This window comes from Phyllostomus hastatus, unplaced genomic scaffold, assembly GCF_019186645.2.
Source record: "Phyllostomus hastatus isolate PE091 unplaced genomic scaffold, TTU_PhHast_1.1 phas_contig_495, whole genome shotgun sequence".
Lineage (NCBI taxonomy): Eukaryota > Metazoa > Chordata > Mammalia > Chiroptera > Phyllostomidae > Phyllostomus > Phyllostomus hastatus.
The window spans coordinates 8,879,763-8,902,278 of NW_025333895.1; the positions used below are offsets into that span (position 1 = coordinate 8,879,763).

The 22,516-nt window shown below is 73.2% G+C and overlaps 1 protein-coding gene across 2 annotated transcripts in view; it reads right to left on the reverse strand.

Moving 5' to 3' along the window:
* Nucleotides 1-18,838, reverse strand: part of RXRA (retinoid X receptor alpha) — a 75,713-nt gene extending 56,875 nt beyond the window's left edge. The window contains exon 1 of one of the 2 annotated variants that reach the window (XM_045846104.1): nucleotides 18,679-18,838. In XM_045846104.1, coding sequence (XP_045702060.1) covers nucleotides 18,679-18,706 — 28 coding nt within the window. In that variant the 5' untranslated portion in view covers nucleotides 18,707-18,838. Of the gene's footprint in view, nucleotides 1-10,291; nucleotides 10,419-18,678 lie in introns of those variants that run through there. The other variant, XM_045846103.1, reaches the window with a different exon arrangement.
* Nucleotides 18,839-22,516: the final 3,678 nt, after the last annotated feature.

The following is a 22,516-nucleotide window of genomic DNA, read 5'->3' on the forward strand; positions in this document are numbered from 1 at the left end:
CGGCTGCCCGTCCCCTGGGCAGGGGACGCGGGGTCTGCCCCTCGCTGCCCGGTCCTCCGCTGGGGGCGGCGTGGAGACAAAGGCGGGCTGGCCGCCGGGAGCCCGTGGTGAATCTCGGTCAACGCCACGGCGGGGTGAGGGGGGGGTCCTCCTCCGCCCCGAGATCTGCATCTTTATTGAATCACACGGGAAAATTAGAGACGTTACTGCTTCCCTCGGGTGTTAACCCTTCCTCTGCTCCGCACTGCACGCAGCCGCCGCCCGTGCCACCCGCCCGAGGACGGTGACCAGACTCCCACCCCACAGCCGTCTGCGCGTCACCGCCACAGTGACCCCCGGGCTCCCCCCACAGGCTGCCACCCCGCCCACGGCCCTGGGTCCAGCCCGTGGGGCGCTGAGAGGCAGCGCCTCCCCAGGTCTCCCCAGGGGCCTTCAGTCAGGGAAAGCTCCTTCCCCCGGGGCCTCAGTTTCCCCTTCCACAAAATGGGAAGAGTCCGCGGCCGGCGGGGCCCCAGCTGTCGCCCATCCACCCGTCAGTGTCCCAGCTCAGCCTCTCCAAACCCGAGGCCCCGAGAGCTCTCGCTGCCCAGGGGCTAGCAACGCCGCACAGGGACCGTCCCCCGGGACTGGGACCCCTGTCACCCCTCCCACGGGGGAGGGCAGCAGGAGACCCCAGGAACGGGAGCGCAGCCCCCGGGGAGCCCCACACCGGCCCCCGGCCACGCTCTCCCTACACCCCTGCGTTGACAAGGGGCAGGGGGAGCTGGGGCGCCGGGCAGGCCCTGCAGGCCCGCGGGGGCCGGAGCACGTGCCCGGTCCACAGGAGGCGGACGGGAGCCCTGCCAACCACCGCCGGCAGGACGTGCGGAGCCTCGGAAGGAAGCGACAGGCCGAGGTGGCCCAGGGCGGCCGGCAGAGGGGGGAGGTGAGGCCGCAACGCCCGGGGGTCCCTGGGGGTGTCGCCCCAGTGAGACCGGAAGCAGCGGTGCAGCGGCCGCGGGGCACACAGGAGGGGCGTGCGGGGAGGAACCACACGTGCAAAGGCCCCGAGCAGGGTGAGAGCTGGGAACGTTCCAGCAACAGGAAGCAGACCAGCACAGCCGGTCCCCGGGAGCCGGGCCGCGGGCCAGGGCCGGGGCCGGGACTTCGCCCCGAGCACCGCGGCGGCGTGGGAGGGGAGCGTGTCGGAACACGGGAGCGCTGGCTGCGGGGAGGCCCTGGGGGTCCCCGAGAGCCCGCGGCTCCGGCTGGCACCCCTTCGTGCGCCCCAACCCTGGGCACCGACACCCCTGCTCCCAGCACTGTCCCTGCGGGGGAGCCGGGGAAAGACGCGACCAGATGCAAAGGGTGCTGGGCCCAGGGTGTGGGCGAGGTCCTCCAAGCGGGCGCATCCAGGAGGGCTTCCCGCAGGAGGGGGCGAGCGGGCACAGTGGCCTGGCCCCGTCCCACCAGGCGGCGCCCGCTCGTGCGTATCTGCTGACCCAGATTCGGGCGGGAGTGAACCGGGCCGAGGAGCGGGATTCTGATCACCTCTCACCCTCCCCGCGCATCAGGCGTCCACGCGGGCCGGGCAGGAGACCGCGGAGCTCAACTAACTCCGGCCCTGACTGCGCGCTCCCACCCGGCGCCCCGCCGGCCGGGGAAGGGCTGCTTTTAGCTCTGCGCGTCACGGATGCCTCGAGGGACGAGGGACGGAGCGGGCGGCGCTGCGGGCAGGGGGCACGCGGCCACCCCCCGGGGGAAGGGAACTCGGCGTCGGAGGCACAGAAGCACGTCCCCCGCACCAGACCGCAGCCCCCGGCCACGGGCCCCGCCTGCTGAAGGCCCCCCCAAGGCCGCACTTCTCCACCCAGACTCCCGAGCCCTGGCGGGGCAGCCGCCTCCATGCTGGCCCCGGGACGGGCTGGGGGGGCTGCGAGCCGGCCGGGCCCCCCCCCCACGCTGCTGACCGCCACGGGGGCTCGGCGCCTGACGCGGCCCGAACTCGCACCCTCCTTCCCAGGCCCTGCTGCGGGCCGTGCAAACTGCAGCTCCCTCACCCCCGCTTGGCAGGCAGGGAGGCCGAGACCCTGGCCCTGGCCCTAGACCCCGGTGCTCCCGGACAGCCTCTGGGGCACACCTGCCTCCAGCGTCCCCAGTCCGGGCCGGGGGCCTCGCCAGGGGGTGCACGGGGGCAGCTGGACCCCGGGAGCCCCCAGGGCACCCGTTCAAGCAGCTCCAACGACGGGCCCTGAATGCCAACCCCACTCTCTGCCAGGCGCCTCGGCCCAGAGCCCCGGAGACAGGCCCCAGCTGGGTGGCTGTCACCGCGCCTGTCCCTGCAGCTCCCACGTCCACGGGACTGTCGGGCCCAAACCGGAGGCCAGCGAGGACTCTGAGTCCCGTCCCATTGCTACCGCCAGAGAAATGGGAAAGAAGGTATTAGTCATGGAGTGGAAGGGCCGCACCCGGGGGGACTGCCTGGAGGAGGCTGCTCATGCAGGACACCTGACAGAGCAGGGCTGGCGGCGGAGGGACCCAGAGGCAGGAGGACTGAGGGGCATCCGGCGCGGGGGCAGGTGCAGCGGGGACCCGGGAGCAGGGACAGCGTCACCCCCAGGGCACTGGGGAGCGGGCAGTGCAACAGCACGGCCCAGAGAGGGGGGCCCGAACCCCAGACTCCTACGGGGAAGCCAGAGGCAGGAACCGAGAGCTCCACTTCCCGGGAACTTCACGAGAAAAACCCGGGCCACGCGGCAGGCGCCCCCGGCCGCGGCTTCCGCCGAGAACCCTCCGGCTTCCCCACCCTGCGGCTGCTGAGTCAGGAGCACACAGGGGGCGGGCCGAATCTCAGCCCCTTCCTGCAGCGCCGGCCCCCGGGTCCCCGCCAAGCCCCACGCGACGCTGGCCTGGACCCGAGCCGAACGCACCAGCTTCCCAGGCCCAGACGCCACCCACGGAGTCCTCACTGTTCACCCGCCGGGGTGGGGAAACAGAGGCCTGGGCAGGGACAGGGCGGACGTGTCTGTGCTTGTCCGCACCCTGGGCCACAGGGCAGCCGCGGGGCGGCGGGGACCCGTGGAGGGAAGGGACGCAGGCTCTCAGCTTCCCGAGGGGTGGGGCGGCCCTGGAACTGGGCTGCAGGGGCCAAGCGGGGCGGGGGGGTGGCACGGTGGGCCCCCGGGCGCAGAGAGCAAAGGCTCAGGGTGGGGACGCACAGGGCAGCCCCCGGCCCCTCGCAGGGCCCCCCCCACGCAGGAGACGGCGGAGTCTGTGGGGGAGGGCTGCCCGGGCATGCCACCCCCCCCCCACGGCCCGTGAGCGTCGCCAGCAGGAGGGCAGGAGGGCAAGAGGGCGCCAGGGTGTCACATGTGCTGACCAGGCCCCGGCCCCCGCCCTCCCCCTCCCCCGCCCGGGAGGAAGCGCTGCTTCCCACAGTTACGCAAGATCCTCTTCGCGTGAAGGACGGGGGCAAACCCAAGGGGCACCGCCGACCGGCCCGCCGCCGCGCTCGCCGGGGTCCGAGGCGGCCCCCGGGGGGGCCGGGGGTCCACGACAGCGCCCACCACCGGGGAGCCGTGCGCCTGGACCCGGGCCCCGACCCGGCCGCCGGGGGCACTAAGCAGCCAACGGTCAAGGGAGGGGGGCCGGACAGCGGCCGACCCCTCAGGACCGCCGTGCCAAGGCCCACGGGGCGGCGGCGGGTGTCCCTTCCTAGCCCGGGACACGCCTGCGCCCCAGGGTGGTCCCGCCACCCGCTGTCCCGAAGCCAGACTCCCAGGGCGCCGCTCCCTCCGGGTCGGGGGGGCCGGGTCTGCGCCTCCTGCGCTCCCCGAGTTCTCCGCGCACAGTGCTCCCCACAGTCGAGGCCCTCGGAGCGCAGATGGGAGGTCCTTCCCGGACCCCCCAGCTCTCGCCCCCGCCCCCGAGTAGCCCCCCCAGCCACAGCTCTGCCCTGCTCCTGCCCTCGGGCTGGAGGTCTGGCCCCACTTCTCCCTCCCGGCCGCCCCCCCGAAACACGTGCCGGCTCCCCAGCTCACAGGTGACGACGCCCAGGCTCAGAGGAGGGGGCGCCGGCTGTGTGACCACAGGGATGGGCCCAGGGGTCCTGTCGCCCCAGCACCCGGCCCCCCCCCCCCGGGCTCTCAGGACAAACCCCTCCGGCCGTGACCAGGTGGCCCCAGCGGCCCGATGCCCTCTGCCTGGGCCGCCTCCCGAGGGCGGGGGGTGGAAAGCCCATAATCTCTGGGGCCGCTCCAAGGGGGGGCCCTGCCCCCACCTCGCTGTGGGATTTGGTTTCCTGGCCTCTGGCCGAGGGATCACCAGCCATCCCAGCACCTTGCACTCCGGCACTGCCGGACCCTGGCCGCCCACACCGCTCACGGCAGAGACACAGGCCGCGGCGGCAGGCCGAGGGCCCCTGCTCCGGGGCTGACCAGCCAGGGCAGGACGGGCCAGGAGGGCGCCGGGCCGGCTGCCCCTCAGCTCCCCACCCGCCCCTCGGGCCAGAACCCCCCGGGGCCCCCCGCGAGGGCTGGGCACAGCACATCAGCCTGGGGGGCTGGCCCGGCGCCGGCAGGGGGGCAGAGCATGGGGAGCCGGTCTGGGGCCCGCTGGCGGCCTGGGGCAGCGGCTCCACGCCATGTCCCAGGCTCGGGCACCGGTGGGGCCTTGGCAGCGGCGCCCCGGCTCCGTGCCTCCGTTTCCCGGTCTGTGAAACGCAGGGACAGGGCGTGGCGCCCGCCGCCCCAAACCCACACGCCGGGTGGTCCCGAGGACCTGACCGGCGGCCCCTCGGAGCCCGGTCCTCCCCCCGTGAGCGGAGCGTGCCGGGCCAGGCGCGGTCTGGCACCCCACTGGAGCCTGGGTGCCACCCCAGCCGGCCCCTGCAGTTCAGGACCCCCACCCACCCGATGCTGCTGTGAGGTCCCCCGGGGGTTCATGCGGGCAGGCGAGGGTCCCCCCACCCCAGGCGGGGCCGTGAGACCTAGAGAAGGGGCCCCTCCAACCTAGGGTCGCCACAACCCCCACCCCAGCCCGCCAGAGGAGCGGGTTTCCCTGACCCCGCAGTGCAGCGGGTCCCTCCGGGGGTCAGACCAGGGCCCACGGTGGACATGGTCTGAGGGCGGTCGAGCCCAGCCCTCCCCACACCCCGCCCAGCCGCGTCTGGGGCAGGGACACTGTGTATCACTGTGTATGTCTTCTCCTGTGTGTCTGCAGCACGCCCGCCCACCGCACACGCCCCCCCCCGCCAGTCACCCTGCCTCCTCTATCGTGGCCCCCCCAGACCCAACCCTCCAGCCGGGGACCAGGGTGTGAGGAAACCGAGTCACAGACTGAGGCACACCCACTGCCACCGCCCACTGCCCAGGTCTGGTCCCAGGGGACGAGAAAGGGCCGCCCCACAGAACTACCCAGGGAGGAAGGGAGCTCCCCGTCACCAGGTGTATGCAAGCCAAGCTGCGGGGCCCTCCCCCGGCAGGGTCTCTCTCTCCCCCCCCGATCTTCTCCGAGGGCCCGGGCCAGGCCAGGAAGCCTGGTGGAGAGCGCAGGGCGGGGGCCTCTCTGGCCCACAGTTACTAAAGAGAGCCAACGGGGAAGTCAAAATAGGAAATAAAAACACAGTTGCTGCAGCCACCCGGGGTGTTTACGTAGGAAACCAGGCATCTCCAGCCCCTCCCAGGTAAGGAATGCCCCCCCCCCGCCCCAAACTTCCAGCTGCCACCAGGACCTCAGCCTCGCACCCGGGGCACCAGGGCAGCGAGCGCCCGGAAGAGGAACCCAAGAACCGGTCCGACCCGGCCGTGCCCGTGCCCGTGCCCAGCCGTGTGACCTCGGGCGAGGTGCTGACCCCTGCTCCCGGGGCCGGGGCTTCCTCATCAGCCCCAGGGGCGCCGACTCAGCCCCGGCCGTGTGGGCCCACCACGGCAGGGCGCCCTGCAACCGTGCCTGCCACACAGTGCTCCCCCTCCACCCCCTCCACCCCCTCCACCCCCTCCCCACGTGCACGCTGGCCAGGCCCCGAGCTGGGCCGTCAGGGGAGACGTGCACCCCCCACCGCGAGGGTCGGAGGCCGAGCCCGGCCCCCGCTCGCCACACACACCCCAGCCTCCGCTTCCTCATCCGCACAATCAGAGGAAGCCTTCCTTCCTCCCCTTTCCCGTGGGGCCTCTCCAGGGCCGGCACCAGGCTCGCTCGCGCTCAAGTGTGCATGACTGGCCCTGGCACGCTGGTTCTCCTAAGGCACAGAGGTCCCCAGGAGACGGCGGCCAGCTGGTCCTGGAGCTCGGACAGCGCAGCGGAGGGCAGAGGCGTCCCGCCAGCTCCCCACCCTGCAGTGCGCTGCCGCCGCTGCGGCTGTCGGCTGTCGGCTGTCGGCTGTCGGCGAGGCCCCCTCCTGGGGCCGCACTCGCCATGGGAGTCTGTCCGCTCAGGGCCCCCCCGAGGGAAGAAAGTCTGAGGGCCGCCCGCCACCGCCCGGCCCGGAGCCCCGGGGCACCTGCTGCCGATGAGCCCCCGGCCCACCAGGGCCTGCTGCTCCCCGGGCGCTGAGTGCACTCTGGGGGGCTGGCGAGGGCGGTCTGGGGACGGCATCGCGGGTCAGACCCAGCACCGAGGGCCCCAAACCACGCTCGGCACGACACCCCGAGACCAGGTCTCTGTGGCACGCACCTCTGCCCTCAGCACTCCCCGCTCCCCAGGCCCCCGTCCGGGCCGCCTGCCGCCGCCCACGGCCTCTGACGCTGCCTGGCCCACCACCTCCCCAACCCGCACACCCCGGGCTCACACGCTGCCCCTCCGCCTGGGCACCCGCTGCTCGGGGCACCAGCGGACTGAGGGGCCCACCTCCCCCCTGTACCAGCCCATGCAGGCCGGCAGGTGAGGGAACCTAGGGGGCGTCACGCACACATGTCATGCACACGTCATGCACACGCATACGCTCACACACACACACGCTCACACACACACACGCTCTGGCTGTGGACCCGGCCACAGGAGTGGCCCCGCCCCGCCCCCTCACCAGCCAGGGCTCCGGCTGCAGGCCCCCGAGGAGGTCCTGGGGAGGAAGGGGCCCCCCCGCCTCCCTGCGCAGCGCAGACACTCGGGGCTGGCAGAGAGCATGGGGCGGGCGTCCCTGAGGGCAGGAGCGAGGCCGAGAGGGCAGACCCCGGGCTCCTCGGCCGCCGGGGCCTGGGGACCGAGCCTGAGGTGGTCAGGGGCTGCGGCAGCCCACCTGACGCGGGAACGAGGGCCGGCCACCCTGATCCCGGTGACCCGGATCCCGCGACCCAGATCCCGGCACGGAGTCCCAGGTCCTGGCCGGCACGGGCCGTCCAGCACAGCCAGGTGGTGAGGACATCACCTCCTCGTCCCCAGGCGGGGGAGGGCCGGCCACCGTGAGGGCGCAGGGCTGGCGGCGGCGGGAGGCTGGGACCGTGGCCAGAGCCCGGCAGGACCTCCTCTCGCGGGCGTCCCCGAGGAGCTCCGTCTGCGCGAGGCCTGCTCACGCCCGCGAGGCCGAGAACGGGTCACAGTGCAGGGCTGGAGCGGTGGCCACGGGGCAGGTGGGGGGGGTTGCCCCCTCTGATACCAACCCCCGCAGCTTATCAGCCACCCCCAGGGCCACTCCATCAGCCGGCCACACGTGTCCCCGCCGCCCACCGTGGGAGCCTCGATACCGTCCACGAGCAGACAAGTCTCAGCAGTGGGCTCCGGGCAGGGGAGCCGCCCACCCCAGACGGCCCGCTGCCGCTGGGCCGGTGTCCACGGGGAACTCACCTCTCCCACTGACTCCGGCCAGCGGCGGCACCTGGACCTGTGACCCACACGAGTGACCCTGGAACTGGGCAGGGGGCAGCACCAGCCTGGTCAGAGAGAGGGGGACACACCTGGGCCCCCGCCGCCAGGAGGAGGGGGTCACGCCCGACAGGCGGAGGTCCCGTGAGCACCGCGGCAAGTTCCTTTCCTGAGTCGCGGCCACGCCGGTGGAAGGGGCCAGAAGCAAGTCCGCAGGGACCCCGCACCCGGTGGTGGCCAGCCCCAGGCCGGGCCTGGTGCCCGCACAGACGCCTGCCCTTCCAGGCGGAGGACGGAGGCCCGGGGAGGCCCGGGGAGCAAGGACACAGGGAGGCAGGCCCTCCACCCCACGCAGCTCCTCCCATGTCCTGGACGCGGGGTTGTCAGGACCCCCTCGCAGACTCAGGCCCTGAGCCGACACCCAGACCAGGCCGTGCTGGGGCGCACCCTCCGACCACCCAGCTGGGCGGCAGGGGCCACGGTGGGCCTCCCGCCTCTCCAGGGCCCAAGCCAGCCCTCCTGTGCTGGGCGAGGGGCAAGGCACGCCCCCTCCGGGAGGCCCAGCCACCGCAGGGAGAAGGGCCTCTCTCCCTCCGTCACCAGGGGCAGAGGCCCTGGGCCGGGGGCGGGGGGGGGGGGTGAACCCTCCCACACCCCACGGGGAGGCCAGGGCGCCGCCCCACTGCTGGCCCCTTCCCAGCCCTTCGAGGGGTCCACACCCCAGCTGCTCTGCAGCCACAGACCCCCCAGGGCGGCGGCACGACGTCCCCGGGGGCAGAAGATGCGCAGCCTCCTCCTGATCCCGTCTCCACCGGCCCCGCGCTGGCTCCACCCCAGCCCCCCGCAGATCCAGGGGGCTCCGCCCGGACGGCGTCCACGACACCGCCACCCTCGCGGGGCCCCTCCCCCAGACGGACGGGCAGGGGTGACACCGCACACGTCAGCCCCGGCGCCACGCTCTCGGGGAGCGACCGGCCCGGACACACGCTGCCAGCCCACTGTACAGAGAGGCAAGCTGAGGCCCAGGGAGGTTTGGAAAATCTGGTCCAAGGCAACCCACCGCCTGGCCCCAAGCGCCGCTCGCCCCCGGGGGCTGGGCCTCACTCAACTCCGCCTCCCCGGCGGCCAGCAGGAGCCAGAGACCTGGGGGACAGAGAGCTAGTCAGATGGACGGAGGGACACAGGGACAGAGGGACAGCCGGCAGGTAGGAGGTGCGCTGTGAAATCTCCGCCGGGCCTCAATCCCCTCGACGGGCTGCACTCGGCAGCGGAGGAGGGAACCAGGTCCCAACATGGCGGTGACTTGTGGCTGAGGGTCCCCCCACTCTGCACACCTGGGCAGCGGGTCCAAGGACCCCAGGTTCTGGCCAGCAGCTGGGGCAGGTGCGTCTAAAGCAGGCATGGCCGGCAGGATCGGGGGGCTCGCCCCGAGGACAGGGGCACACACGGCTGCAGCCCCGGCCGGGGGCTGCCTGAGGGCTGCTGGGGCCCCGGCACTGAGCACCGGCCGGAGCATCCCCCGGGGCAGGGCCCCGGCCTGTCATCCCAGCAACCGGCACCGGGCTGGACTCGCAGCAGGACTTCCCTCCCTTCAAGGTTGGGGCGGAGCCCCCCCCAGAGGAGAGTGATTCCAACCACGACGGTGACTTTAGAAGTCAGCTGGGCCGGGCACTGCTGAAACGGAGGTTGCGGGGGAACCTGTGGAGCACACGGAGTCAATCAACAAACACACACCGCTCGGGGCTGGTGCAGCCGACCTGTCGGTGCGCAGGGGCCGAGGTCCCGGGCCCCGGTCTGACGACGGGTGAGGCCGGCCTCCAGGGCCCTGCTGGGTGGGGGCGGAGGGGGGGGAGAAGCAGCACGGTGGTGCCCCCCCCAGACTCGGCCCAACTTCCTTCCTTCCTTCCCTTTCACACACGAGGAAACGGAGACACAGAGCAGGCAGTCACCAGCTCACACGGCAGGGCCGGGCGGCGGCAGGCGGGGCGCGGGGCATGCGCCCCTCCGACCAGCCCCTGGCCGGGTCGGTGTCCCTGGGGGAGGCGGGCTCCTGGCCGGACCCCGGACCCACGCAGAGGGAAGAGGAAAGGGCCGGCTCCCCTCCCCACCCTCCGACACCCCCCTGCGGTCCCAGGATGGCCCCCCCCCAGCGCCACCCCACCCCCAGCCGTGGCCCCCTCGCCGCGCCTGAGCCCAGAGTGGCCAGACGCCCAAAGCCTACGGCCCCCCCTCCCAGCCCTCCTCCTGACCTTGACCCCGGGCAGAAAGTCCAGGAGCCGGAATGGGGCGGGGGAGGCGCCACACCTCCCTGGACTCTGCCCCCGGGCAGAGCCGGCTCCCTCCGTCCTGGCGAGGACAGGGGACGGGCCCTCAGGCAGCCCGGCGCACACAGGGACCGACCTCGGGGCAGGCAGCACCCACCGCTGCCCGAGGAAAGGGGCAGAAGGCACCGAGGGCCTGGACCGCGGGACGTGGGGACCCACGGACAGCCGAGGGGCCCGACAGGGACACTCACCCCAGGGGCCGGGGACCCGGGCCGCGGGGCCCGAGGGGTGCATGCTCAGCCAGGCCAGGACATCCCGGGGCCCGGGAAGCGGAGGGGACTCCGTGCCGGCGCGGCGCTGACTCAGAGGGGGCTCCAGGCCGCGGCCAGGCCCACTCCCAGCCCCGCCTCCTCCCACGGTTAATGATTCCCTGACCGGCTGACCACACCCCCGCCCGCGGTCATGTGGTCCCTCCCCAGCACCGGCCTGCGACCCAGCCGGCCCGGACCGAGCCTGGCCGCGCAGGGGGCTCCTCCGGAAGGACCCCCACCCGAGGCCGCGCACATGCCGCCTCCGCACACCCCTGGCTGGGGCCGGCCATCCTCTCCGCCTGGTTCCCCTCCCACTGTCCACCCAACGGACTCCTACGCACCCCTGACAGCCCATCTCCGGCGCCGCCTCTGGGAAGCCTCCCGGACCCTGCGGGCGGCTTGCAGGTGAGGCAGCCGCGGTCCCAGGGGCCAACCTGCCGGCGCACAGCCGGCAGCCGCTCCCCACACCGGGCCCGCGGCCTCCGTCTCCACCCAGTCCCGTCTCGTTTTTTGTGTCCTCCCCCCAGGACACTCTTTTTTGTCGTTTTGAGAGAAGCAGCGGAAGAGAAAGGGAAACAGAGAAACATCTGAGAAGCATCGGCCGGTTGCTTTGCCAAAGCACTGCGACGGGGAATCGAACTCGCAACCTCTCGGTGACGGGGCGACTCTCCAACCCACTGTGCCGCCCGGCCGGGGCCACCGTCGCGTGTCAAACACAACAAAGACGGGGAGAGGAGTGGGTGGGGCCTGGAGCGGAGAGACTTCGGGCCACGGGGCAGAGGCCTGGCGTCCACGTGGGGGACGGGGAGGGTCACGGAGGGCCCCAGCAGGTAAGGTCAGAGGCCGGAAAGACAGGGGCCCTGGGCGGCAGCCAGCAGGACTCACCGTCCCCCGCTCAGCCAGTCCCAGGGAGTGGGGGCCACCATCCCCGCACCGCACGCTGCCCACCCCCCAAGGGTCCCCAGAAGCCTCCGGTTCAGAACCAGAGCCCGGCCCACCAGGGAGACCACACGGCCCAGCCAACGCAAAGCCCGAGGCCTCCCAGCCCTCGGGGACCGGCCCGGCCCGGGGCCTGCGCCCTCCGCGGAGGAACTGACAGAGCCATCCCCCGAGGAACTGGTCCCCAACTGCGCCCCCCCAACCCGACAGCCAGCGGCTCGTGGGAACCAGGCCAAGGTGCCGGCGGGGAGGGCAGACTCTCTGGCGGCCGGGGCGCCCCCAGGGGAAACGAGGCTCGGAGAGGAGCAGGGCCGCGCCGGGCCCGCAGCACGCCGGTCGGAGAGCAGACCTGCGTGGGAGTGGGGAGCCACCCGTCCCCCCCCCCGGAGCCTGCTGCGGGTGGGGCGGGGGCTCCAAGGCACAGGCCGCCCCCAGACGCCGCAGCGACACCCCCGCGGAGGGTGCCCCGCCGCCTCTGGAGACGAAGCGAGGTCTGGGGGTCCTCACGTGTCCCCCGAAGGAGGACTGCGGGTCTGATGGCCTGGCTGGCACCCGGCAGCCCAGCACCGAACCCAGGGCCTCGCACCCCCCACAACCCACCCCCCCACCACCCCGCGCACAGACGCCGGGGACGGCCGGCTGGCTCTGGCTGGGGGCGGCTTGCAGAAGGACAGGGCCTCGGGGCCGGCCCCACAGACGGGCAGGGGGCGGGGTGGGGGGCGGCAGTCAGGAGTCCCCAGTGGAAAGCAGGACCAGCCCAGCCCGGCCACTGCAAGGTCTTTGGTCAAGGCAGCCACCACTGCGGCCACCTGGGCTGCCGCCGCCTGACCTCTGCCCAGGGCACTTAGGCTAAACCGGTCAGTTACGGGATGTTCAGGTTCCTCCCGGGGCACCCAGCTTCGGGGCAGCAGCCCGGGGGCACCTGCCGGGGGGGCGGGGGGTTCTGAACTCTGCATGGTGTATCCTCGGCCCACCGGAGCCTCTACACACGGCCTGGCCCCGGACACCGGACACGCCCCGCCCCCGGCCCCCTGCTCTGCGCTGGAGGCTTGAGACTCAGGACAACAGCCAGACTCTGCCGAGCCCCCCGCCCAGGGCACGGTCAGGGAAACTGAGGCACAGCTAGACACCACTGTTGGTCAGATGAGCCCATAAGCTGAGCGAGGGCCCCCCTGTGCTGACAGAGCTCTGGGTCTCCTGTCCCAGGAGCTCGGGGCCGAGGGCCAGGCGAGGGCCTGACGGGACACCTCACACGGGGGCCTCAAAGGCTGGGGTCCCTCCCCAAGGGCCCCCCAGCGACCCGGCCCCCAGCCCCAAGGTCGGTCCCACCCCAGCCCCTGGAGCCCTGCTCTGACCCCGGCGGGCACAGCTGCCGTGTCCCCGCGAGGACAGCTTGTCCCCCAATGTCGCCCGCTGCTCTGGGCCTGGGCTTGAGCCCCCTTGACTGCCAGGCCAGGCCCCCACCTTCGCCGGAGACCCCAGGCCAAGGGGCAAGGGTCGGGATGAGGAACAAGGCCCAGGGGCTGGGGTCCTCGCCCAGCCACATGCTCCAGGAAGGTGGGGACCCCGGCTCAGCTCAGGGCCCAGTGCCACAGCCCCGGGAAGCCCCTCCAAGTCCCCCTGGCCCAGCAGCACAAGGGGGACCAGGCCACTGATGGGGCAGCTGCCCCGTGAGGCTCCAAGCCACCTGGGACCCTCCCCAGAGCCCCTGCCCGCCTCCAGCCGCCCTCTGATCAGGGCTGGGGGCCTAACTCCAACCAGGACCGCCGCTCTGACCTCAGCCGCCCGGCCCGCCGCGCCCCCCCCACCCAACCCGGCGCCAGGGCCCATCGGGACCATGCGTCTCTGCACCCGCCTCCCACATGCTGCCACCTCTGGCCTTTGTCCTGGCTGCCCCTGCCACGGGGTGGGGGGGACTGTCCCCCACCACCTGCGGCCTCTCCCTCAGAGCCCGCACCCCAGCCGCTCCCACGGGAGGCCCTCACGCCCGCCGAGCCCCACACCACCCCCGGACACGGCAGGGCAAGGCCGGCACCCAGCGGCGGTGCCCCAGGCGCCAGTGGGACCTGCCAGCCAGCAGGTCCTCCTGAGGAAGAGCTGGTCCAGGCTGTCAGGATCGGCCACAAAAGCTTGGTGTGGGCACACGTATGTTCACATGTGTGCCTATCTGGGCATGTGTGTGCACATGTGTGTCAGGTGTGAAGACCACAGGGATGACCAGGGCCCCACCCTGCCCTAGGGACCCCGAGTGGCCACCCCTGCGCAACCCCCCAGATCCTGGAGGAACTTGCTCCCAGACAGCCCGCCCCGCTGCAGGGGCAGCCCGCGGGCCCAGGGGCCTCAGGCCGAGGGTCCCCAGTCCCCGAGGGCCTCCGAGGGTGCACAGGGACAGAACACAGTGGGGCGTCACCCCCCCACAGAGCGCCCCAGAACAGAACACTCCCTCCCCCCAGGGCCGAGGTGCCCGGGAGCCCGGCTGGGAGCAGGCCCCGGCCCCAGTAGGCGGGCGGCTTCTGAGATGCTGCCTGAGGGCCGAGAGGCCTGGCAGGGGGGCGGGGGGCATCCCCACCCCAGACAGGGCCCCCCAACTGCAGACCCGGCTGGCCGAGGACCGCAGGCAGCCGCCCGGGGACCCACGAAGGGCTCTGTCCCCCAGCAGCTCACAAGGCCGCCCTGGGGAGGCCTCCGCGGGTTCCCGAGAATGCAGCGCCAGGCACTGCGCAGGTGCAGAACGGGGGCGCGGGGAGCAGCGGCACCCCGACCGGCAGCCCAGGGCCCTGGACGGGTCGGGGAGACTCCCCGGAACGCGGAAGCCAGCAACCAGGGAGACCCGTGTCCGTCTGGGGACGAGGAAACCAGGCCCCGAGAAGCCGCCTCGCTCACCCGCGCCGCTCGCGCGGGGACACGGGGACACGGGGTCTCCGGGACACAGGGCGGACGGGCGGAGCTGCAGGCGGGCGCCGGCGGCAGGGGCAGGGGCAGGGGCAGGGGCAGCCGGAGCAGCTGGGAGGGCCGGCGTGAGCGCGTGTGCGCGGCCCGCTCCCCGGCACCGGCCCGGGCCGACGATCGGAGCTGCTTTCTGCTCCATTTCCCGCACGCTCAGCCGCCGAGCCAGACGATCGCTCTGTGGCTCTGGGGTGCAATTTCCCCGTCTGGGAGGCGCTGGGGCGCCGCGGCCCTGCACAGCTCGCTCAGGTGTGCGTGTGGGGGGGGGCCACCAGCGAGCCCCTGGTCCCACTGCTTGCTGAGGGCCCCGGGGGGAGTCCAGGCAGGTGGCCCGGCAGGGGTGGCCGTCAGGGCAGCCCCCTTCTCCCGGGCCCACCCGGCACGCCGGACGGCACCAGCCGCCGTCCCCCCTCCAGGGTCTCGCTGGGGTCCAACACCCAGACCGGCCCCCACCCTGGCCCGGGCGGCTCTGGCTGAGGTCCGGGCGGGTGGCCTTCTGACACCCACGCGCCCCCGAGACCAGAAGACGTGTGTCCATCCTGCAGGTGGGCAACGGGGGCTCGGCAAGGTGGGCGGACGGGCGGCCACCCACTCGGGCAGCTGGGACGGAGGGAGGACCAGGACCCAGGGTCCCGAAAAGCGACAGGGCGTGCCTCCTGGGGTCCCCACCCTGGTGGCCTCGTCCTTGTAGACAGACTGGGCTGGGGAGGGGGGTGGAGCGAGAGCCCCAGGGGCCTGAGTGGCGGCGGGGGGGCGGGGGGGGGAGATGGGGTACGCAGACAGAGCCCCGGCTGGGGCTGCCCCCAGGAGAACGCAAACGCTGCACGCACGGGAGGCCCAGGAGGGGGGACGCCCTCCCCGACCCCTGCTCCGCACCCCTGAAATCGACCTGCTTGACCAGCGTCGGGAGGAGGGGCTGGAAGGTGATCCCCCCCAAGCCCCCACCCCATGTCCAGCCCCACCCCTGGCCCGGCTCCCGTGGAAACGGGCCCACTCGCGGGCCACCTCAGGCCCTGGCTACAAAAGGCAGCTACCAGCGAGGAACTTAGAGCCAGTGGGGAAGGGAAGAAGGGCAGGTCCCGGCTTGCGAAGTCTCAGCCGGCGCCAGCTCGGTGGTCTCTGCCATGGCCCCCGGGGAGCGGGGGCTCGGAGCCAGGCCCAGGGGCTGGGAGGAGTCCTCTGCCCCCAGAGGGTGGGCCTGGCCCGCCCCAGGAGCTGGGCCCTGGCACACGCCCGTGGGGGGAAAGACCACGGAGCCCAAGAGCAGGACACCCACAGGCAGCGTCCGGCGGCTCCGGACAGGCCTCTGCGGCTTTCTCCCCGCCCCCCAGCCCCACGCCGCCTTCTGCGTAGCTACAGCCTGTCCCGCCTCCCTCCCCTCGGCCCCTCTGCTGGTACGGGGGCCCGGGCACGCACACTCCACCCGCCGGGGCAGGGCCCCCGCCCCCAGAGCACCCACGCCACGCCCGCACACTGATTCCACAACTACCCGCCCCCTGGCTTCCTTCCCCGGGGGGGGGGGGGGACGTGAAAACCACCACCCACAACTGCCCCAGCACCCGACGCGGCGAGGGCCCAAGGGAGAGCAGGCCGAGGGCCTCCCGGAGGAGGCGCAGCTCCCGCAGGCCCTGAAGGACAGGCGCAGCTGGACGAGCTGGTGGAGCCGCCGAGGCCTGGCTGCGGGCCCCGGCCCTCTCTCCCGGCCCGGCCCGGCCCCGGGGCCCTCCCCCGGCGCATCCCCCCGTGCCTGGGCAGAGGGGGTCAGGGCTGCACACTGGGCCCGGGGACCACGGCCGGCCCCGGGGAAAGGGTGCCAGCTGGCGAGGCCACGGCCACGGCCAGGCCGCACGTGAGAGCTGTTTTTCTCGCCCTGACACTTCCCCGTCTGCAAACAGAGCCCCCTCCCGCGTCCAGCAAAACAAACGCCCCGGCCGTCGGCGGTGCCCGGGCGAGACGGAGCTGCCCGGGCAGGCGGACGCCCCCGTCACGTGACCCTGTTATTTCGGGAGGCCCCGGGACGCACTCTATTTTGGGTCCCGGAGGCTCTGAGGTTCCCGGGAGCCCCTCGCCAGGGCTCCAGGGCTCCAGGCTCCGCCTGGTCTCAGCGAGCCCCCCGGGGAGTGGTCAGTGGGCCTAACACTCCGCTCCGGGCCTCCCGCCCCTGACACGGCACGTGGGCCGCTGGCTGCCAGGGGGTCTGGGGCGGCCCGAGACCTCCAGCCTCGCCACACAGGCTGCACCGGCCAGGCCCGCCGTCCGGGCGGATGCCAGCACAGGCCTCGCCCGCGGAAGGGGGTGGGGGCGCCGGCCGGCCCAGGCGGCAGGGGCAGGAAGGAGGGGCTGCCTGGGGCGAGCTGCACCCTGGGCCCATCCCCGCCCCCTGCAGGGCGTGGGGGTCGGCCGGCAGCAGCCGGAAGGCCCTGGGGTGGTGAGGGTGAGCGTCCACCCAGCCCCACGGGGCCCGCCGAGCCCCGGGGCGCTGGGAGGCGGGAACTCTCCCTGCCCAAGGCCCCGAAGGCGGCCGGACGACTCCAGGGAGCTGCGCAGCCTCCCCAGCAGCTCGCCGGCAGGCAGGCCTCCCACACGCGCCCCCCGGGGGGGATTAGACTGTGTTGACCAAAGAGCTTAGGCAAGTGGCTGCTTAAACGGACCTTCAGCTCCACTGGACTTCAGAGCTGGCCAGAAGCTTAGAGAAAAATACAACGTGAGCAGAGAGCCCAGGTCTCTCGGCTCAGGCCCGGGGTGTGCGGGCTGCCCGGGAGGCCGCTGCCGCGGTGGCGGGGGCAGCTGTCTGTGCCCCGGGGGGCAGTGGCTCACAGGCACCCCCTCTCCTCCGATGGGGACCCCGGCACACCCACCTGCAACCTGGGCCCCACGTGCACCGAGTCCGAGGACGTCAGGGGCGGCAACCTGTCCCGCGCCCAAGTGCCCGGCAGGGCCCAGGCCCGTGGGGGGTGGGAGGGCGTGATGGAGCCCAGCGTTCCGGTTCCAGACGGGATCCCCCGGGAGAGCCCGGCTCCGTGTGCGTGTGGGTGCGTGTGTGTGTGGCCGTGCGCGCGCGACGCTTGGATGGGGGACAGGAGGTGGCGGCCCACACAGGAGCTCGCCAGGCCAGACGCTAAGTCCCAAACAACTCGGCTTTCTTCCCGGCCCCACGGGCGGGGGTCTGCGTCCCGAGGCCCCCCCCCCGCTTGGCAGCCTGCGGCCTCGGCCTTCCCCGGCCAGTTCTCGTATCTGCGGCCTGGGCCTGCGTGCCCACCTCCAGGGGTGCTCGGGGGAAGGCCGGCCGCCTCGGGCAGGGCGCCTGGGCTCTGGCAAACTTGGAACCCTACCCCCAGTCACGCGGAGGCAGGCGCTGTGCGGGTGCCCAGGGCTCAGACCCTCACCCCGCCACCCCGGGGGCCGGCTCCCAATCTCGCCAAGGTCCCTGCGGCCGCTCTGACGGCCGGCCGAGCGGCCGGGCTGCACCCCAGGCTGCAGAGGAGCGGGCAGGCAGGAGGGGGGCCTGACCGTGGGGCTTCGTTGCGAATCAGCTGTTTTAATTTCCATTCAGGACAAATCCTTCACCCAGCCTGACAGCCTGGCGGCTGTCCCCACCACCGAATTAATACCCTTCCCGGCACTCATTTATAAAGTCTGCCCGCCACCTCCCCCTTCCCTGCCTCTCGCCGGCTCCCAAGCCCTGGGGAGGGCAACGGCGGGGGCGCCTGGCCATGCCCCCTCCTTCTCCCAGGTGGGTCCCGGCCTGGAGTTGGAGGGCAGTCTGCGGTGAGAAAGCCACCGAGCAGGACGGCAGTGCGAGGACAGGAAAACTGACCCTCGCCGCCTCTGGGGCGTCCTCGCCCGAGTGTAGGGCCAGCCCCAGAGAAGGCCCCGGAAAACACCCCGAGTGCGCCAGAGTGAGGGGCCCCGATTCTGGGAGAGGGCATTCCCAGGCTTGACGTCCCCGATCACCCGACCCCTCGGTGACCCTGCCCACGGCGCCGCCGGACTGCTCTAGGGGACGAGGGTCCCGTGTGCCCCGGCCGGCGGCCTGCTGGACTCGGCGGCCCGGGCGTGGGCGCGGAAGCCGTCCTGGTGCCAGGGCGGCCGGAGGCTGCGGGCGCACAAGTTGCTCCGCCCGGCCGGCCCGATACCTGCGCCGCCGGCTGGAGCCAGGCGCCCGGGCCGCGGGGCGCTGCCAGGCCGGGGCGCACGGACTCCGTCCCCGCCGACCCGCCGCGGCCCGCCGCCCTCCGGCTCCGCGACCCAGTCTGCGGCCCGGCGCGGGCCGGAGGCGCCCGCCACCCCGGCCCCCTCCCCGCCCGACGCGCACGAGGAAAAGTTGCCCGGCCCCCGGCCCCGGGCCCGACGCCCCAACTCCACGGAGGCCGGGCGGGGGGCGCCCCGCGCGCGCCGAGAACGCGCCCCCGCCCGCCGCCCGCCGGCCCGAGAGCACTCACCGAGCGGCAGGAAATGTTTGGTGTCCATGTCGGCGGCCACGGCGGGCAGCGGCGAGCGCGGCGGCCCCCGGCGCGGCCGGCCGGGCCCGGGCGGCGGGAGCCGGCGGCGGCGGGGCGGCGGCGGCGCGCGGAGGCCGCGGCGCGGCGAGTTGTTGCAAAAGTCGCCCAACAATGTAAACTACTTGTGCTGCGCGCCGCCGCCGCGCGCCCGCGCCCGCGCCCCCCGCCGCGCGCGCCCGCGCCCCGCTCCGACCGCTGCGGCGCCAGCGGGGGGCGGCGGGGGGCCCGCGACGGGCGCGAACTCGGCGCAGCGCCGCCGCCCCGCCCGGCGCTCCCGCCCCGCCCGCGCGCCCCCCCCCCACCGCCTCCCCCGCCCGCGCGCGCCCGCGGCCCTCCCGCCGGCCCGCCCGGCCGCCGAGTTGCGAGCGAGCCAGCGCGTTGCAAACTTGCAAGTTTGCCTCCGCCAGGGGTTCCCAGGAGCCGCGCGGGGGCGGCGGGGCGGGGGCAGGGCGCAGGCGGGAGCAGAATTCCCTCCCCGGCCTGCCAAAAGCCACTCCGGCGGAGGAGGAGAAGAGAAAGGCTAGGGAGCCCAGCTCGGCCGGGCCATTGTCTGCGCGGCCGCACAAAGCACCGCCTGCGGTGGCCGACAGTGGGGAAACTGAGGCCGCGGTGGCCGAGCCCCGACGCGGGAGCACGGGCTCGGCTCCTCCATGGGGGAGCTGTTTTTCTCCTGGGCACCCCCCAGTCCACCCCTCACTTTCTCGCCTGCGGGAAAGTGAAGGCCAAAGGGCACCCCAGCCCCGCCCCTGCGGCAGCCCCACGGCCAGCCAGGAAGGGGGGGCCTCTCGCGTTCCCTGCACGTGGACCGCGACCTCTTCGGGGACCCCTCTTTAAAGGCCCCAGGCCGAGGAGGAGCTGCTGAGAGCTGGGCAGCGACTCTGTGGCTGGTAGCTATTTTCGTGCCTGGGGTAGCTGTCTGCCCCGACTTTTAAATTCAGGATTTGTTTGTATGAAAACGAAAGGAGGCTGCCGGCCCTGCACAGCTTGGGCAGCGCGGGTTGGGGCTGGGTGGGGGCTACCTGGGCGGGGCCCAGCCTCCCCAGAGGGCATGCACAGCCCCCAGGCACCTCCCTGCACCCTGCACCCCACGCCAGGCTGACCCAGGGCAGATGCTCCCCTCCACCGCCCCTCCAGGTTGCTGCCGCCCAGACCCACCTGCCCTGCGGAGGAGACCCGGCTCTGGGGGACAGAGGCCGCCAGGGTGGCCCTGGGGCCGGGGTTGCCCACGGAGAGGGAGGTGATGCCTGAGTATCGCTGGCCCTCCCCGCTGCCCAGAGACGGCCACAGCCCTCGAAAGAGATGGAGCCCCACTCCCAAGGACACTGCCCTCCCACGAGGCTCCACGGCACCCCCTGTGAAATGGGGTGGGAACAGGGCCCACCTCCTCCACGGGGCAGCCAGGACCTGGGTCCCACAAGGGCCCCTGGGACCTGCCCAGGAGGGGAGCGCCATTCCCTCTGGGTGGGAGCGTGCTGGGGGTGCTGGGAGGGCAAGCACCGGCTGGGGAGCCCTCCCCCGAAGAGCCACAGGCCAGGCGGCTTGGCCCGCCCTTCCCGTCTCTGCGGGATCCCGGCCCCCTCCCCCCGCTGGCTCGCGGGCCCTCTGCCCCCTTGCCCGCCCCCACCCCGTGTGGCTGCAGCCACAGCTTTTAAATCCGATTTCCTCCCGCCTGGGCTGGGGGCGGGCACACCTAGGCACAGTGACCCGGGGATGGGGGCGCGGGCTGTGGGGAGCCCGTCTCCATCCCCTGGGCCGCGGCACACAAGCCGTGGACCCCTCGGGCCCCGAGCCTCCGGCTTGTCCGCCCGGCCCGTGTCGGACGGCCCCACAGCTGCCAGAGGAGAAAGGACCACGGGCCCGCTCCACGGGGAGGCCCCTTTCGGGTCCAAGTGACCAGGAGGAGAAGCCCCTCCCCATCCCGTGGGGACCTGGTGGGCAGTGGGCACTACGAACCGACCCGACTGGTGCGCCCAGGGAGGCCGGGAGAGGTGGCACCAGGACGCGTCACACAGCGGTGAGGACGAAGCCAGCATTTGAACCCGGGGCCGTCCCTAGAACCTCTGGGCCACTAAGGGTGTGAGCCAGGAACCCGTGGCCCAGCACTGCCTGTCCATCACCTCCTGTGGGGACAGCCCACCCCACTGCGCGGCCCTGGGTGTCACCCGACAAAAGTCTGCTGAGCCCTCGCCAAGGGCCAGCCCCCGGGCCAGGCCGGGCCGGGTGGGCCCCAGGCGCAGGTGTGGTCCCAGGTGGGCAGACACGGGCGGAGCCCAGCTCTGCCGCCCACCAGCCGCTCGGCCCCGCCCGGCCACTTCCCTCCCCGCGCCTCAGTGTCCTCATCTGGAAAGTGGGGAGAGCCACACCTTCCCCGTGAGTCACCGCGATGACTAACCGAGATAAGGCAGGGAGAGTCTGGGGTGGCGGGGGAGGCGCGCAGCCAGCGCTGGTGACAAGTTCTGTGATTGCTCTTCGCCTGCGAGCACGGCCCAGGCCCAGGCCCGGGCCCAGGCGGGGGCCGGGACACGCCCACGAGGCGCTGGGGCTGAGGGAGAGCGTGACGGGCGAGCAGGAAGCCTCGAGGACGGTGAGCACGGGGCAAGGCCCGGCCCGGCCAGGGGGCCCGGGGCAGCTTCCGGGGAGGGCTGCTTCTGGAGTGTGGCCTGACGGTGGGAGCTTTCCGTCAGGGAGGGAGGAGGGCAGGCGCGAGCAGGGGCCTGGAGGGAGGAGGCACCGTGCCCGGAGAGCGGCCCACTGGGCGAGCAGGTCGGAACACGCCGGGCGCGGGTGGGAAAGCCGGTCCCGGAGGCCTGCAGGGCTGGGCTCCAGACTCTGCGGTCGCCTCCGGCACCCGGCAGCCCGCACCCTGGGCGCCCGCCCCTCCCCCGGCCGCAGCCTGGCCACAGAAACTCTCGAGCGAACCGGAGACTGCAGGCGCCTGGAGCCTGGGAGCCCTCCACACGGACACATTCCCACCTGGGCTCCCCGCCCCAGGGGAGGCACAAGGGCTCAGGGCTGTCAAAGGGGCCAGAGGGGCCCTCTGTCCCTAAGAGAGACCCTCAAAGGCATCGCCCGGCCCAGCCAGCCCATCTCTGTCCTGGAGACCACGTGGACGGTGGCGTGAGCAGGGGGCCCGGCCCCACGCAGACCCCACGCAGACCCCCCCAAACCCCCGCAGACACTGCTGCCGCCGCCGCGGGCTCTCTCCCCCACCTGGCCCCTCTCACCTGTGGGCGTGGCCGGGGCGTTGGGGAAGGGAACAGGCAGGCTGTGGGGGGGCGGGAGAGGGCGGGGCCCGCACACTGGAAAATTCGAGTTCTGCTTGTTTTTTCTATTTTCACTCTCGCCTCCAGCGGGGGCCCCTCGGTGCCAATGATCGCCAGCGACAGGGCCCGAGCCGGCGGCCGCCCGGCTCGGAGAGGCCAGGCCCAAGGGAACCGTGGAAAAATCCGCCCCCCCCCCCCACCCACACACACACACACACACACACCTTCCCGCCATGTGCCTCTGCAGCCAGAAATATTTTTGTAGTAATATCCATCTATTTACAGCCTGGGATCTGAGAGGGGTTTGTTTTTTGTTTGGGGCTTTTTTATTCCCCTGAAGGGTGCTTTTGAAGGTATTTGGGTCTGCTCCCTGCGCCTGTCTCGGCCCCGTCTCGTAAACAGTCTCCGGAATTGCCGGCGAATGATGTTTTGAAAGGCGGGCGTCTGCCGGGCTGGGGCCCCCGAGGCTGGCGTCTGGGCGGCCAGCTCCCGGCAGCTCCCGCAGCACCAAGAGG